At 49.7% G+C, this 12,531-nt stretch overlaps 1 protein-coding gene across 7 annotated transcripts in view; it reads right to left on the bottom strand.

Annotated features, from left to right (window-relative positions):
- The window catches only part of HNF1B (HNF1 homeobox B), a 54,925-nt gene that overhangs the window by 36,785 nt on the left and 5,609 nt on the right, over nt 1-12,531 (bottom strand). For 4 of the 7 annotated variants that reach the window (XM_086686678.1, XM_086686679.1, XM_086686677.1 and 1 more), the window contains exons 2-4: nt 12,022-12,221; nt 6,863-7,127; nt 4,991-5,226 (exon numbers count right to left, since the gene is read on the bottom strand). In XM_086686678.1, the coding sequence (XP_086542804.1) occupies nt 4,991-5,226; nt 6,863-7,127; nt 12,022-12,221 (701 nt within the window). The remainder of the gene's footprint in view (nt 1-4,990; nt 5,227-6,862; nt 7,128-12,021; nt 12,222-12,531) is intronic. The other 3 variants (XM_086686681.1, XM_025915864.2, XM_086686680.1) reach the window with 1 other exon arrangement.

Below are 12,531 nucleotides of genomic sequence, written 5' to 3'. Positions count from 1 at the left end.
CATTAATATCCTGATTGTCTTCCTCAATCTAGCGGCAGCCGATGGGGTGGTACCGCAAGATAAAATGACCTTCAAATTCAGCAGATAAAATGGCCATCAGATAAAGTCCTTCTGAAGGAGAACCGTGGAGCCAGGTCCACCCCTGGACTCCCAGTCAGTACAAAAGGGTTTCCTAAAACACCAGATGTTTCAAGGTGGCATTTGTTTCTTTTCTGAACTGAAATAAGCTGCTACTTTGGGACAATAGGGCTTATTTACTATGGGGACCTTTGCTGCCGAGATGAATATTTTTACGACCACCCTCATAAACGCCCCGCCCCTTGTCTGCTGCCCGGGGAGGGGGCGGAGCTTCAGAGGTGAGCTGAGGTGACCAGGCTGTCTCAGAAGCCCCATTAAGTTGTTAAGGCATTTAGTGCCCCAGACAGTGCCGAATGCAAGGGCAGTTCAAATCCCTGCCCAGATGGGGATGGGGTGGTGGAAGAGGGGGCTCACATCTCTTTCTGCAGAGTGCAGAATCTACCTTGGTCAGGGGCAACAGTTGGTGCAGGGGAAGCAGTAAACTAGCCAGACTGGGAGACCCCCATCCTTGGCCATGCTTTCCTAAAGCCTTTTGTCTTTCAGAGGGGAGCAATAAGAATGTGGGAAAAGAAGGGACTGTGGGGGTATTGTGTGTGTGTTGGTTTCCATGCCTGAAAAGTTCTTAGCATCTGCATAAAGCAGAAGAGATGGTCAGTGTGTAATAGTTCAAAACCTGTCTCTACTGCTTGCTAACTATATGAACTTGGGCAAATTATCTACATTCCAAACATCTCACCTTCGTTGATTGTAAAATGGGGATATGGGTACAGAAAGTTTCTACCCTACAAGGTTGTCATGAGAATTAGATAAGATGATGCATGGAGGCGCTCAGCGCAGGGGCTGGAACCCAGGAAATATTTAATCAATACTAGCTGTTATGATTATTCACATTAGCCATAACCCTTCCGTTGGGCACTTTTGAGATTTCTTTGGGTCCTACAGATTTCAGCATCAGGGAAAGCAGCAGCAGCAACCACACAGATATCCTGGCCCAGAGTTTGATTTGTCTAAGACTCAGTCTTTGGACTCTTGTGGGTGACTTGGTAGGGCATGCGAGAGGCCACAAGGGGGAGGTGGGAGGCAGGATTCTCTGAGTTTCAAGCTCTGATCTGACCATCAAGTCCACTAGGCTTGGAGAAAGGGCAAGAGAAGCAGGAGTAAGCAGCCACAGAAATAAAGGTCTCCACTTAAAGAGGCTGTCCATCAGGGTACCCAAAGATTCTTCTGGAAGGGCTTCCTCTCACCTCTGGGAGAATGAGCCTCAATCTCCTTCCCAAAAGATGATAGAAGAGTGAGGACGTGATGTGTTGGCTGAATGAAAGCTGATGAAGACCTTCCGCTCCCCCCTTGCTGTCGCAGACAGCTGCAGGCTGCAGCAAAGGGTACAGTGAGCCAGGCCACCACAGATCATGCAGCCTGGCCCCAAGGCTTGGGCCAAGGCTAGCCCAACTTCCATTCCACGCCAACTTCCTCCTCCTCCTCCTCGAGCCAATCAATACAAGCACCTGTCTCCAACCAGTCCCCTTCCTCGCCACAGCCCTGCTCTCTGACCTTTTGGGGGCCTTTCTCTTGATTCCACTCCAGAATGGAGGTAGGGGCCATCACTCCGGGCCTGCTCAATGGCCTCAGAATGGGCTGTCATGGGGCCTATAACCAGGGACAGCTCCTGCTGGCGAGAGCAGGGCTGGGAGGGGGGTGTGTGTGCAGATAAAGGCCTTCCAGGCTGAAGATAAATGGCCGCCTGCAGCCTGCTACAGTAACTTCAGGCCCCCAAGAAGAGCAAACAAAGGGTGCCCCTGTGACACTCACTGGAAAGATGAAGGCCCATCAGCGGCAGCCAGGCTGGTTCAAAGCCCCAACTTAATTGGCAATTAAGCATGCATAAGAGAGACAAAGCCATGACAACCCTGGGCTGCATGCTGGTGTGTGATTGTAAAGCCGGGAGGGGCAACGCAGAAAACAGCTGATTCTGCTGACAGCGTGTTTGTAGGGCACCTTGTAACCAATCAGCCGCTGACAGAGGCAAAGTGCTCCTCCTGCCACTCCTATTGTGCCGGACATTCCAGGACCAGGGTCACACTGTGGTCACCGTGGGCAAGTGGGCCACAGCACACCCAGAGTGGCTGGGAGAGAAGGCGGCTCGTTAGGGAAGGGATGCTCTCCTCTCCAGGAAGAAGGTTCAAGGGAAAGATTGGTCTCTAAAGTGCCTCCAGTCCTCCTGGCTCAGAGGCTGGCGTTCAGAGGGGAGGGAGTGCGGGGGAGGGAGATCGGGCCTTGTCTCCCCAGCTTAGCCTTGAAGGGTGTTTGGTGCTGCTGCTGACTCTGGGTGTTGGTCTCTCCTCGGCCTCCACAGAGCTCGTTTTGTATTCTACACCCACGTACATTCTGGGGTTCGTTAGAGAGCGTACCTTGGCCGTGGGGCCCATGATAGGAAGTGCACCATGAGGCTCTTTGGACTGTAGCCCTCCCTGAGTGCTGGGCTCCAGCCTGCTGTCGGCCTAGCCCTGGGTGCGTTCCCCAGCAGCCCCATTACACCTCACGTGCCCCCCCTGGCAACCTGAGAGGGGGAAACAGACACGCATGCCAGCATCCTGCACCCCAGGCCCCAGCCCAGTGGCCGCTTCTGCTTCCACTCCCAGGGCCAGGTCACATGTCACTGCCTCTTAGGAATAATGCCCCAGTGTGTGAAATTTAGAAGGAAATGGATTTCTGCTGCCAGTCCTTCTTCCCACTGCTGTAATAACAAGTGTGATAATGATAGCAATTACAGTTTATTGGGAAAGATGGTGTTTATACATTCTCTCATTTAATCCTCACGTGGACCCGATGAGGTAGGTCTGACTTCTTGATTTTACAGACAGGAAAGTCAGACTCAGAGAAGTTACATGGCTGGGTCACGCTGCAGTTAGGGGAATCAATCTGGCTGGCTAGATGTGGGCTTCAAAACTAAGTCCAGAGCATCCACTCTCTGGGCATGGAAAGGACTATCCTGATGAGCCCCGAGTGAAAATTAAGGCAGAGGGGAAGGGCAGCCACTGAAAATATACAATGTCCCATAATTAATGCTCCATAAATAGGAGTCTCTCCCTAGAAAGACACACAATACCCTGAAAGACAGCCTTGGTCCCTAGATGGTTCTGGGCCCTCCATGCCAGCACAATGTCTTCCCAAGACGACAATATGCTCCTGTGGGCAGGGACACACGTGCATCTATGCTGTACCAAGTGGGAATCAGCAGGCCTGAGTTCCAGTCCCATCTGCCACCATCGCTCTGTATAACTTTGGCAAGTCACTGCTTCTTTTGAGCCTCAGTTTCCTTCTTTGACGTTCTGCCCAGTTCTAGCATTCCATGATTTTTTTCAAAGGCCAACATCTAGGGAGACCCCAGAGAACCCACTCCAAGTGGGCCATGCCTTCTGGGACTCCACTCAGAGGGCTCTGGGACTGTATTTTCCACCCACCCTGCTCATCTTCCAGGACCTGCCCCTGTCCCTCCAGCCCCTCTCTGTCTCCTGTCCATATACAGAAGGCCTAAGCTAACGACCCTGTGGTGACCTCACCACAACCCCAGCTTGTCAGAAAGCTGCTGGGCCTTTGTTTGGTTTGCAGGCTCCCTGACTTTGGTGTGGAGATCACAGGTCCCAACACAATAGCCATTGTCTCCTCAATAATGCCCCTTGCCCCAACCACGCCCCCCACAGCTCCAGAGCCAGCTCCGTGGATCACTGCGGGCGGCAAGTGCTCCAGTCTTGCTCAGTGCCGGCCACATGCCGTTTGCCACTGCCCTCTGAACCCTGCTTTGAATTTCCATTAAGGCACTGGGTTACTCTGCAATCGGACCAGTGTCCATCAGGGGCTCCTCTGCCTCTCAAGAGTAACCAAAACTTACTCCCCGTGTGGCTGAGCTTCCCCTTCAATGGGAGTTGGATCCAGAGAAGCCCCTAGCCCTGGCCCTGGTTTATGCCGGACAGTTTCAGGCTCCCAGAGATCCTGGTGGGAGCACAGAGTAGAACAAAAGCTTGGGCCCCCCAATACTTAGGCCAGCCCCAGACCTCAGGGCTCTCCAAGCAGTGGAGCAACCAGCAGGCAAGGAAGCAACAGACTTCAGAACCAACCCTGAGTTGGAAATGGTGCTTGGTTCTCCTTTTGCAAGCCCTTCCCCAGAGCAGGCGGGAGACCATGCCATACTCTTTCTACACGGGCACCATGACGGCCTCAATAAGCATCCTAATTCTGGGAAGCCAGCTTTCCTGGAAGAACTAAGCCCCAGGCGGAGAAGTGCCTTCAGACTATGTGTGATGGAACACTCAGCATATAGGGCTTCCAACCTGATAAACCCACACCCCACAGCAGAGGCATGCTAATCCAGGCCGGGACCTGGCACACAGTAGGTACTCAATGAATTTTGGCCGATTCATCAGTACAAAGACTTTATGTGGCTGTTTCCACCCAAACTCTGGCAGAGAACAAGCAGAGACTGTCAACAGAGTGGCCCTTCCCCAGAGGCCCCTGGGCTCCTCCTGCTGGAGCTGGACAGAGCCCTGGGGTAGGATATGGACAGGGGTGGAGGAGGTGACCCCTCTGCCCGCAGTGTGGACCTGGCATGCCAATAAGGCAGCCTCTCCGTCTAATCTGACAGCCGCACTGACTTGCTGAGTCAGCAGCCACACAGGGAGAAGAAAGGGGACCAGAGAAGACTGGGGAGAGGGGCTCTTGGAGGCTGAGCAAGGACTTAGAGGAAACCTGACCACAGCCAAACACTGTTTTCACAAGAACATTCTGGCAACGGGAGGCCAGCCTGAGCACCATCCCAGAGCATTTCCTCCTCTGAAAAGTCTTGACCCAGATGAGACCCATGGCGGGAAGCAGGACGGTTGGGCTGCTGAGGCAGTGAGGCCTGGGCTGGGCTTACCTGACAGCTTATTTGGAGGAGAGGTGCTGGGCTGGTGGTGGGGAGAGCCATGGGAGAGCAGGGGGTTCAGGTTGTGCGTCTGGTTGGAGCTGTAGGCATCCATGGCCAGCTTCTGCCGGAACGCCTCCTCCTTCCTGCGGTTTGCAAACCAGTTGTAGACACGGACCTCAGTGACCAGGTTGGAGCCCAGGCCGTGGGCTTTGGAGGGGGAGACGCCTCGCTGCAAACATTCTGCCCTGAGGATGGACAGTGGGGGAGATGGTGAGCAAGGACAGCCAGGGGGAGGCTTGCCGGTGTTTGGCCCTAGACACACAATCCCAGTGGTCTCAGTTAGGGGTACGAAGAGGCCAAGGATAGAGCTAGATCCTGGGGAAAAGCCTGTAATGAGAAAAGTCCAGCCTGTGTAGTAGTTCTCTGATGACATGGTGGGAATAGGGCCAAACACAGGTGCAGCACAAGCTCTGTGGCCCTGTCAGTGAGGGGCATACCTTACAAGAAGAGAGTAGTCGAGAGGCAGGTAATTCAGGGAGAAGGTCCAGACCAGGCCTCTTGACATCTTATGCTGCTACCCTTCCCGACCTACAAAAGGTGACGTCCTTCACTAGCTCTGATTCCCTTCAAAGGGACTTCTGGCCGTTTGGGGTTTGGATACCCCCAAAGGGTGCCAGGGAAACCAAATTCCTCATTTGTGCCACAGGAATCCGCCCCAAAAGGCAGGCTGGGTGAGGTACAAGGAGAACATGCCGAGGTGGCTGGTCTCCAGCTTTATCATTGCCCATGAAACCCCAATTCCACGTGTCAGAGAGACTTTTAGACACCATTGGATGCTAGGGGGCTTCTCATTAGCAGGGGGACAGAGTATAGGCTGTGACATGTCCAAGCTGATTGCTTTGCCTCCCCCTTCCTGGCCTGACCTCCCCAGCCATATGTTATTGCTAGAGCCAGCCCAGCCCAGAAACAGAGAGACCACAGGTATTGGCCAGAGCAAAGACCAGACTTTTAAGAAAGTCAATGTTGGAGGGACACCTGGGTAGCTCAATCAGTTAAGTGTCCAACTCTGGGTTTCAGCTCAGGTCTGAATCTCATGGTTCATGAGTTCCAGCCCTATATTGAGTTCCATGCTGACAGCATGGAGCCTGCTTGGGATTCTCTCTCTCTCTGCCCCTCCCCCACTTATGCAAGTGCGCTCTCTCTCTCTCTCTCTCAAAATAAATAAATAAACTTAAAAAAAATCAATGTTGGTGTCAGGGAGGATGGCAGGAATGAATGAATGAATAAATAAGATATCCCAAGGATTTCTAATAGTTTTCTTTAAAATTACATGCAGTTGTTAAGATACCAAAAGAACTCTATTCAGTGTGGGCAGAGTGGATTGGACAGATCTGACCAGGTCTTTTCTGCCAAGTTTCCTTTTAGACCAATGGTTTTTCCCTAGTCTGCATGGAGGTCAGACACATGATTCTCATTTCACTGGCATATTTTAGACTCTCCAGAGTATCTTCCCTGCAATAATAGCTCATGGTGTAAATATCCCCCAGAAAAAAAAAAAGATTCCACAGCTAACAATCAATTCAACAAAGCCAAGTAAGTCTCTTGACTCTAGGCCTTCTTGGAATCTTTAATATGTTACTTTATGCCATGACTCCCCAAGAGGAAGTATGCATCTGATGTTTCTCAAATTATTTGAGACTTATTTGACTTATTCAAGTCTTATTTGACTTGAAATCGGGGTTCCGTGGAACACACATTGGGAAACCCCAATTTAGCCACACTTAGCTGGATAATCAGTATTTCAATATCCTGGGACTGAGGGGATGGATCTCAGGTCCGTGTGCTTGCCTGCCTGCTCGAGCGAGTTTCTGGTCGTGTTACCTGTTGCACTCCTCCACTAATGCTTCCCTCTCTTCCTTGCTGGGGTTCTTTTGCCGGTCGTAGGCCTGGTACAAGATTTGCTGGGATGCGGGCCCCCATTTGAACCGGTTGCGACGCATCTTCTTGTTGGGGGGCTCAGAGCAGGCGTCATCGGACTGCCCAGGCCCCTGGCTCTGTTGACTGAACTCTGGAAAGAGAAACAGCAGCTGATCCTGACTGCTTTTGTCTGTCATATTTCCAGAACTCTGGACTGTCTGGTTGAATTCTGCAAAGAGAGAGGAGTAGATTTGATAGGGTCTGTAGCCTTCACTTGGCAGACAGACAGACAGACAGACAGACAGACGGACGGACAGACAAAAACACCTTTATTCTTCTCCCCGAAGCTTTGCCATCTGCCGTTATTACATGTGGGGTGTGGGGTACGGAGGGGAAGCCCATGATAGGCTCCTCTCTGCCCACCTCAGTCTGCCCCACAAAGCCACCCCTTTCCTGTCTTTAAAGGAGCTCAAATATGACCAACCATTGTTTTTAGTGGTAATGTGTTTTCATTGGATCACTGGCTCTCAGACAATGAAGCAACCCTCTGAATCCTGACATCTTGTGTTTTGGTGTCCAAGAGGATGAGCTCAACCAAGTCTCAGGTCTAGAGGGAAAGGGCTCAAAGGTACAATTTGCACTTAGACAAAATATTCAGAGACTAAAAACAGCTTTCCCCACCTCTCCCCTCTCCTCATAGATCCTAGGGGTCCACATTATGATGCTATGTTCTTAGAAAAACCAGGACTCAAACCTGTCGACTGGTACTTTGAAATAAATAGAACTGGAATTTTATATTAGAAAGAGAAGAAGCTCTCTGATTTCAGATCGTTTCAAAGGTGATGGTGTGTATGTGTGTGTCCAGGGGTCCATTTATGAGGGAAATAGCCCCAGAGGGAAATGTCTCACAGACTTGCCTACACATTTAAAAGATGGCACATGCACAAGTCTACAGACACAGGATCTTTCTAGCAATGGCATTTAATGAGTTGGAGAAAGATAAATATAGATGAAATGATGCTCCCTGTCCACCCAATTCCCAGGGTCCAGGTACACAGTGACCCTCGATACATTTTTGGTTGAATGAATGAATGAAAGGTGGCAGCTCACCCAGTGATGACACCCTAGCCTATATGGTTTAAATGAGGTTTGATATTTACTTGTGGGCGAACTTTGTTGTTGTCCTCCTCATATCTGCATGAAGCAGGGTTCAGGGTCATTAGTTCCATTTTACAGATGAATAAGCATAGAGGCCAACCGCCCTGCTGAGCAAGGACACATAACAGATTCATTTCCTAACTCCTGGTCCCCATGTTCTGGACCTTGATGTTTTCCTTTCTTCGTTCCTAGAGTCCCTCCTGCAGGTCTCAGAGGCAACTTGATCCAAAATTCTCCAAGGTTCAAAGTCGGGGCTACTATTTAATGCTTGAATCCCCTTGACAACACCCTACCATGTGGTTTTCCAGTCTATTCCCTCCGGCAATAGGGAACTTACTACCAATCTAAGGATCCATTTCCATTTGGTTCCATCTTCAGAAGCAGTGGGCCTCTAACCAGCCTGGACTCAGGACTCAGCGATAGGTGGTGTTGGGCTTTGTTTGAACCGGTTGCCGATTGGCCAAGGTACAAGCAGACTCCTCGGTGGATGGACCGAACATGTCACTGGGGCCTTTGATTTGGGCCCCACCCACTTTGGATGATTCTCAGGCTACTTGAAGTGGTGTTTTCACTGGTTCCCAACACTTGCTTTAGATACCTGAGAGAAAGTTCTGCCAAATCTACTGGCAGGAAGCCACTGCCTCGGTTGGATACTGGCGGGTCCCAGCCAAGTCACCTAATTCCCCCCTGCCCTCAGCTTCCCTGCCTGTGGAATGGGACTGGGTGAACACCTAAGGGGCACTCAACAGTCTCTCAGAACATCTACCTCTAGTCAGGATGGTGATGGGGACCCGAATTCCTATGGACGCCATATCTCTCAAAGTGCTTTCATACCTCTTATGTCATTTGGCTTCATGGCAGCCAACTAGTGCATTTACCTCAGGGACAATAAGAGGGAGAGAAAGAAGTTCCCCGCTCAGGGTCTTCTCTCCTCACTGTGACCCTGTGGAGTCACCATAAGAGCCAAAAGCCAGTATGGATAATCCCAAGGACCCAGGATCAACATGAGGCTCTTCACATGCTATGAAGAGATGTGATAACCATGAATATTTATTGAACCACTCCCCTGGAGGGGTATCATACAAGGTCCTCTAAGCATATCCCTTTGTCTAGTTCTCACAACCTCTACATGCAAGAAGTATCATTATCTCCACTTTGTAACTGAAGAAACAGAGGTTCAGACTGGTTACAGGACCTGCCCGAAGTCTCATGAATGTGGGGCATCAGCCAGGACATAACCCCGCCTAAAGACACGAAGTTCCTTATCAGCAGCCTATGCATCATCTCTTGCTAAAAACAAAACCCAACCAATACATGCCCAAAACCTTCCAATCTGACTTGGGTGGAGGTAATACAATGGACTCCACTGTTGCCTGTGGCAGGTGTGAGGCTCACTCAGCCGCCCAGAAGCGCGGGGCTGTCCTCTGAGGGGGCAGCCACTGGCACTGTGTTCAGAACTATGTGTGTGCCGGGATCAGCCTTGATACATTGCCTGTGGGGGCCCAGAACCATCCAGGCTCTACCCACCTCAGGGCCCTAGCTTCTCAATTTTTGAAGAAGCAAACTCTGGCCTCTACCACCTCTCCTCCACTTCCTTCTAGATTAATGCGGGGTGGGGGGAGGGGAGCGGAGAGACAGAAAATGTTCACTGCCCATAAAAATTACCTTGGAGAAGCTGGTTTCAACAGCCTCTTTACAGACTCAGAGCCAGTTTGGACAAGCAGGTTCTCTATGTGCAGATGGGCCCATGAATATTATCACTTATTAGTTTTAGTTTCTCAAGAAAATTTATGTAATCTTTTTCAGGTTATTTATTTGAGAACGGGGGAGGGACAGAGAGGGAGGGAGAGAGAGAATTCCAAACAGGCTCCGCACGGTCAGCACAGAGCCTGACTCAAGGCTTGATCTCATGACCGTGAGATCATGACCTAAGCCAAAAATCAAGAGCTGGACGCTTAACTGACTGAGCCACCCAGGCACCCATGTATCATCTTTTTAAATTCTCCCACTTCTTTCTCCTTCCAGACACCCCATTCACTTGTGTCTCTCTTTTATTCATCTCATTTCCTAATTTTTATCCCATGTTTACATGTCTTATATTCATCCTTCAAGAATTAGTTCCAACATCACCTCCTCTAGGAAGCCCTCTGTGAGGTCTCTAGGCAATTTAGCAGTTCCTCTGCTGCCCCTTGTGTACACCTTTATAACAGCTCTTAGAAAGCTGCTGTCATGATCCACTCAAACATATCATCTCCCCCACTGGGCTGTAAGTCCCTGGAGAAGAGGGCCTTTGTATCTCACAGCCCCACACAGTGTTTGGCACCTAATAGATGTTCATACAGTATTTGCAGAATGAAGGAATATTTCTTAAGGTTTAGGTCTCATGTGGCTTTAAAACAGTAATAACAATAACTCAAAAAATCCCTGGCAGAGCTTGTCATATGTTTTTGTAAAATGTTTCTTCTCAAGCATGTGGTGAAACTTTCTAGGACTTGTGTGCTTTTCAAAGCTTCTAGCTGGCCTTTCCTGTCTCCCTCTCCTTTCTGGGGGGACTCCCCACTGAACACAGAGAGGCAGCTCAAACTGGAGACACCACATGGGGCTTGGATTGGAGCGAGGGCAGGCCCAACGGTTCCCTGGCCTTCGGAGACTGTGTCTCCTGAGAATGTTCTAGGCCTTTTCAGGAATTACAGAGAGTTGCTTCATGTCAGACACACAAATTCTTAAAGACCTAGTCACCATGGATGGTGAGTCAACCCAGAGTGGGCCTCTTTTCCTATGCCGCTTTGCTTCTTCTAATCTATCCATTTAATGCTTCAGACAAGCAGCCACAATAGGAGATGGAGGTCTAAAACCTTTCCTTCTGCCATGAAGGCCTTTCCAGCCCACAGACATTGAGACCATAAATACTGAAACAATCACTTCAGAGCAGTGTAGGACAGAAAACAAGAATGATTTTAAAAAGTGGCCATCCAGTGAGAAGGGAGAAATTCCAACCCAGAAGGCAGTGGAAACTGATATCTTAAAGACAGAGAAGCCCACGGCCCAGAGGATAGTATAACGGGGAGGGCAGAAGCTCATACAAAACTTTACTAGGAAAGGGGCTGATGGAAATAATTAAAAGATAATGAAAATATGCTGTCCTAAAATAAACATAGAATATCATTCAAATGCTGTTGCAACTTCCTGACACTTCAAAACAAAAATCTCTTGGTATTACTAGGAGGAAGGGATGTTGGGACAGAAAGGAGATTTGAGGATGGGGATGGAAATGACAAGTATTGATCGGTCAGAATTCCAAATGCAGACACTTGTGCTGTGTCCTGATTTAGCCAGAGAAGCTTCTTCATCAGGCAGTGTCACTGGCTCAAGTCTCAAAGCTTTATGGATTTTGGTAAATGTGAGTAATCGCCTTGAGTTGCTTCAGGATGCACGCGCACCCTCCCCCCGCCCTCCCAAATATCAGGGTCGAGTTCTGAATACATCTATATATAAAAATATCTTCAATTTTGTATGCTCTCTTCAGAGGAGGGGGGGAAGAGAACAGGAACAGTGATCAATATTATTGATTGCTACAAAATGTCTTCCTTGGAAACTCGGATCTGTGGTTATATATCAAGGGGGAGCTGCTTGGCTGACTTGGGGGACAATATTCCACTGTGACTTACTTGGCTTCAAAGAGAAGGGTGTTGGAAGCGGGGACCAGAAAATTCAAGGTACACTACATACACTAAGCACTTGTCAAGGTAGCTGGCTGGGTAGTAAGGACCATGGGAAAAGAAAATGATTGAAGCCAATCCATTGTACAATAACTATGGAAACCAAATCCACCTGCCAGCTTCCTTATATTTGCCAAGTGCTGTGTAGGCCTTCTCAAGGAAGGGGAAACTGAGGCATCCCACGGGGGTCAGAATCAGGGCAAAGGTCACCACAGGTTGAGGTCGAGGGGGGATTAAAGCACTTACGTCGGAGGATCTCCCGTTGCTTTCGGACGTACCAGGTGTAGAGGGCTGCTCGCTTCTGGGTCTTCATGGGGGTGCCCTTGTTGAGATGCTGAGAGAGGTGTGACTGGTTCAGACCTGTGACGTCGACCACTTCCCTCTGGGGGATGTTGTGTTGCTGCATGTAGCCCTTGATCATTTTGGCAGCCCTCCAGGGGTCCTCACTAGACAGATAAGCAGATGGTTAGGATTCTGGTGGAAGATGTCTGGGGAGAAAGATTCTCTTTTTAGGAGTTTTACCTAAACTCTCTGCAAAACTTTGATCTTCACCCATTTCTCCATCCTTGGGAGAGAGGGGAGGCCAAAACAGAACCTAGAAAAAAGGGAGATGAAATCTTCCATGCAGTACACTCCATCCCTTTCACGTGAGATCAGGAGGGTAAAGGGTAAAGGTGTCCGTCTTCAGGGATGGGACAGCACCATCAATGCTCTCTCTCATTAGGCAGAAAGAAAAGTTCCCATTTTGTTTTGTTT

The sequence above is a fragment of the Puma concolor genome, chromosome E1, assembly GCF_028749965.1.
Source record: "Puma concolor isolate L17-30 chromosome E1, mPumCon1.1.hap2, whole genome shotgun sequence".
Classification (NCBI taxonomy): Eukaryota; Metazoa; Chordata; class Mammalia; order Carnivora; family Felidae; genus Puma; species Puma concolor.
This window is presented reverse-complemented; position numbering and strand designations above follow the sequence as displayed.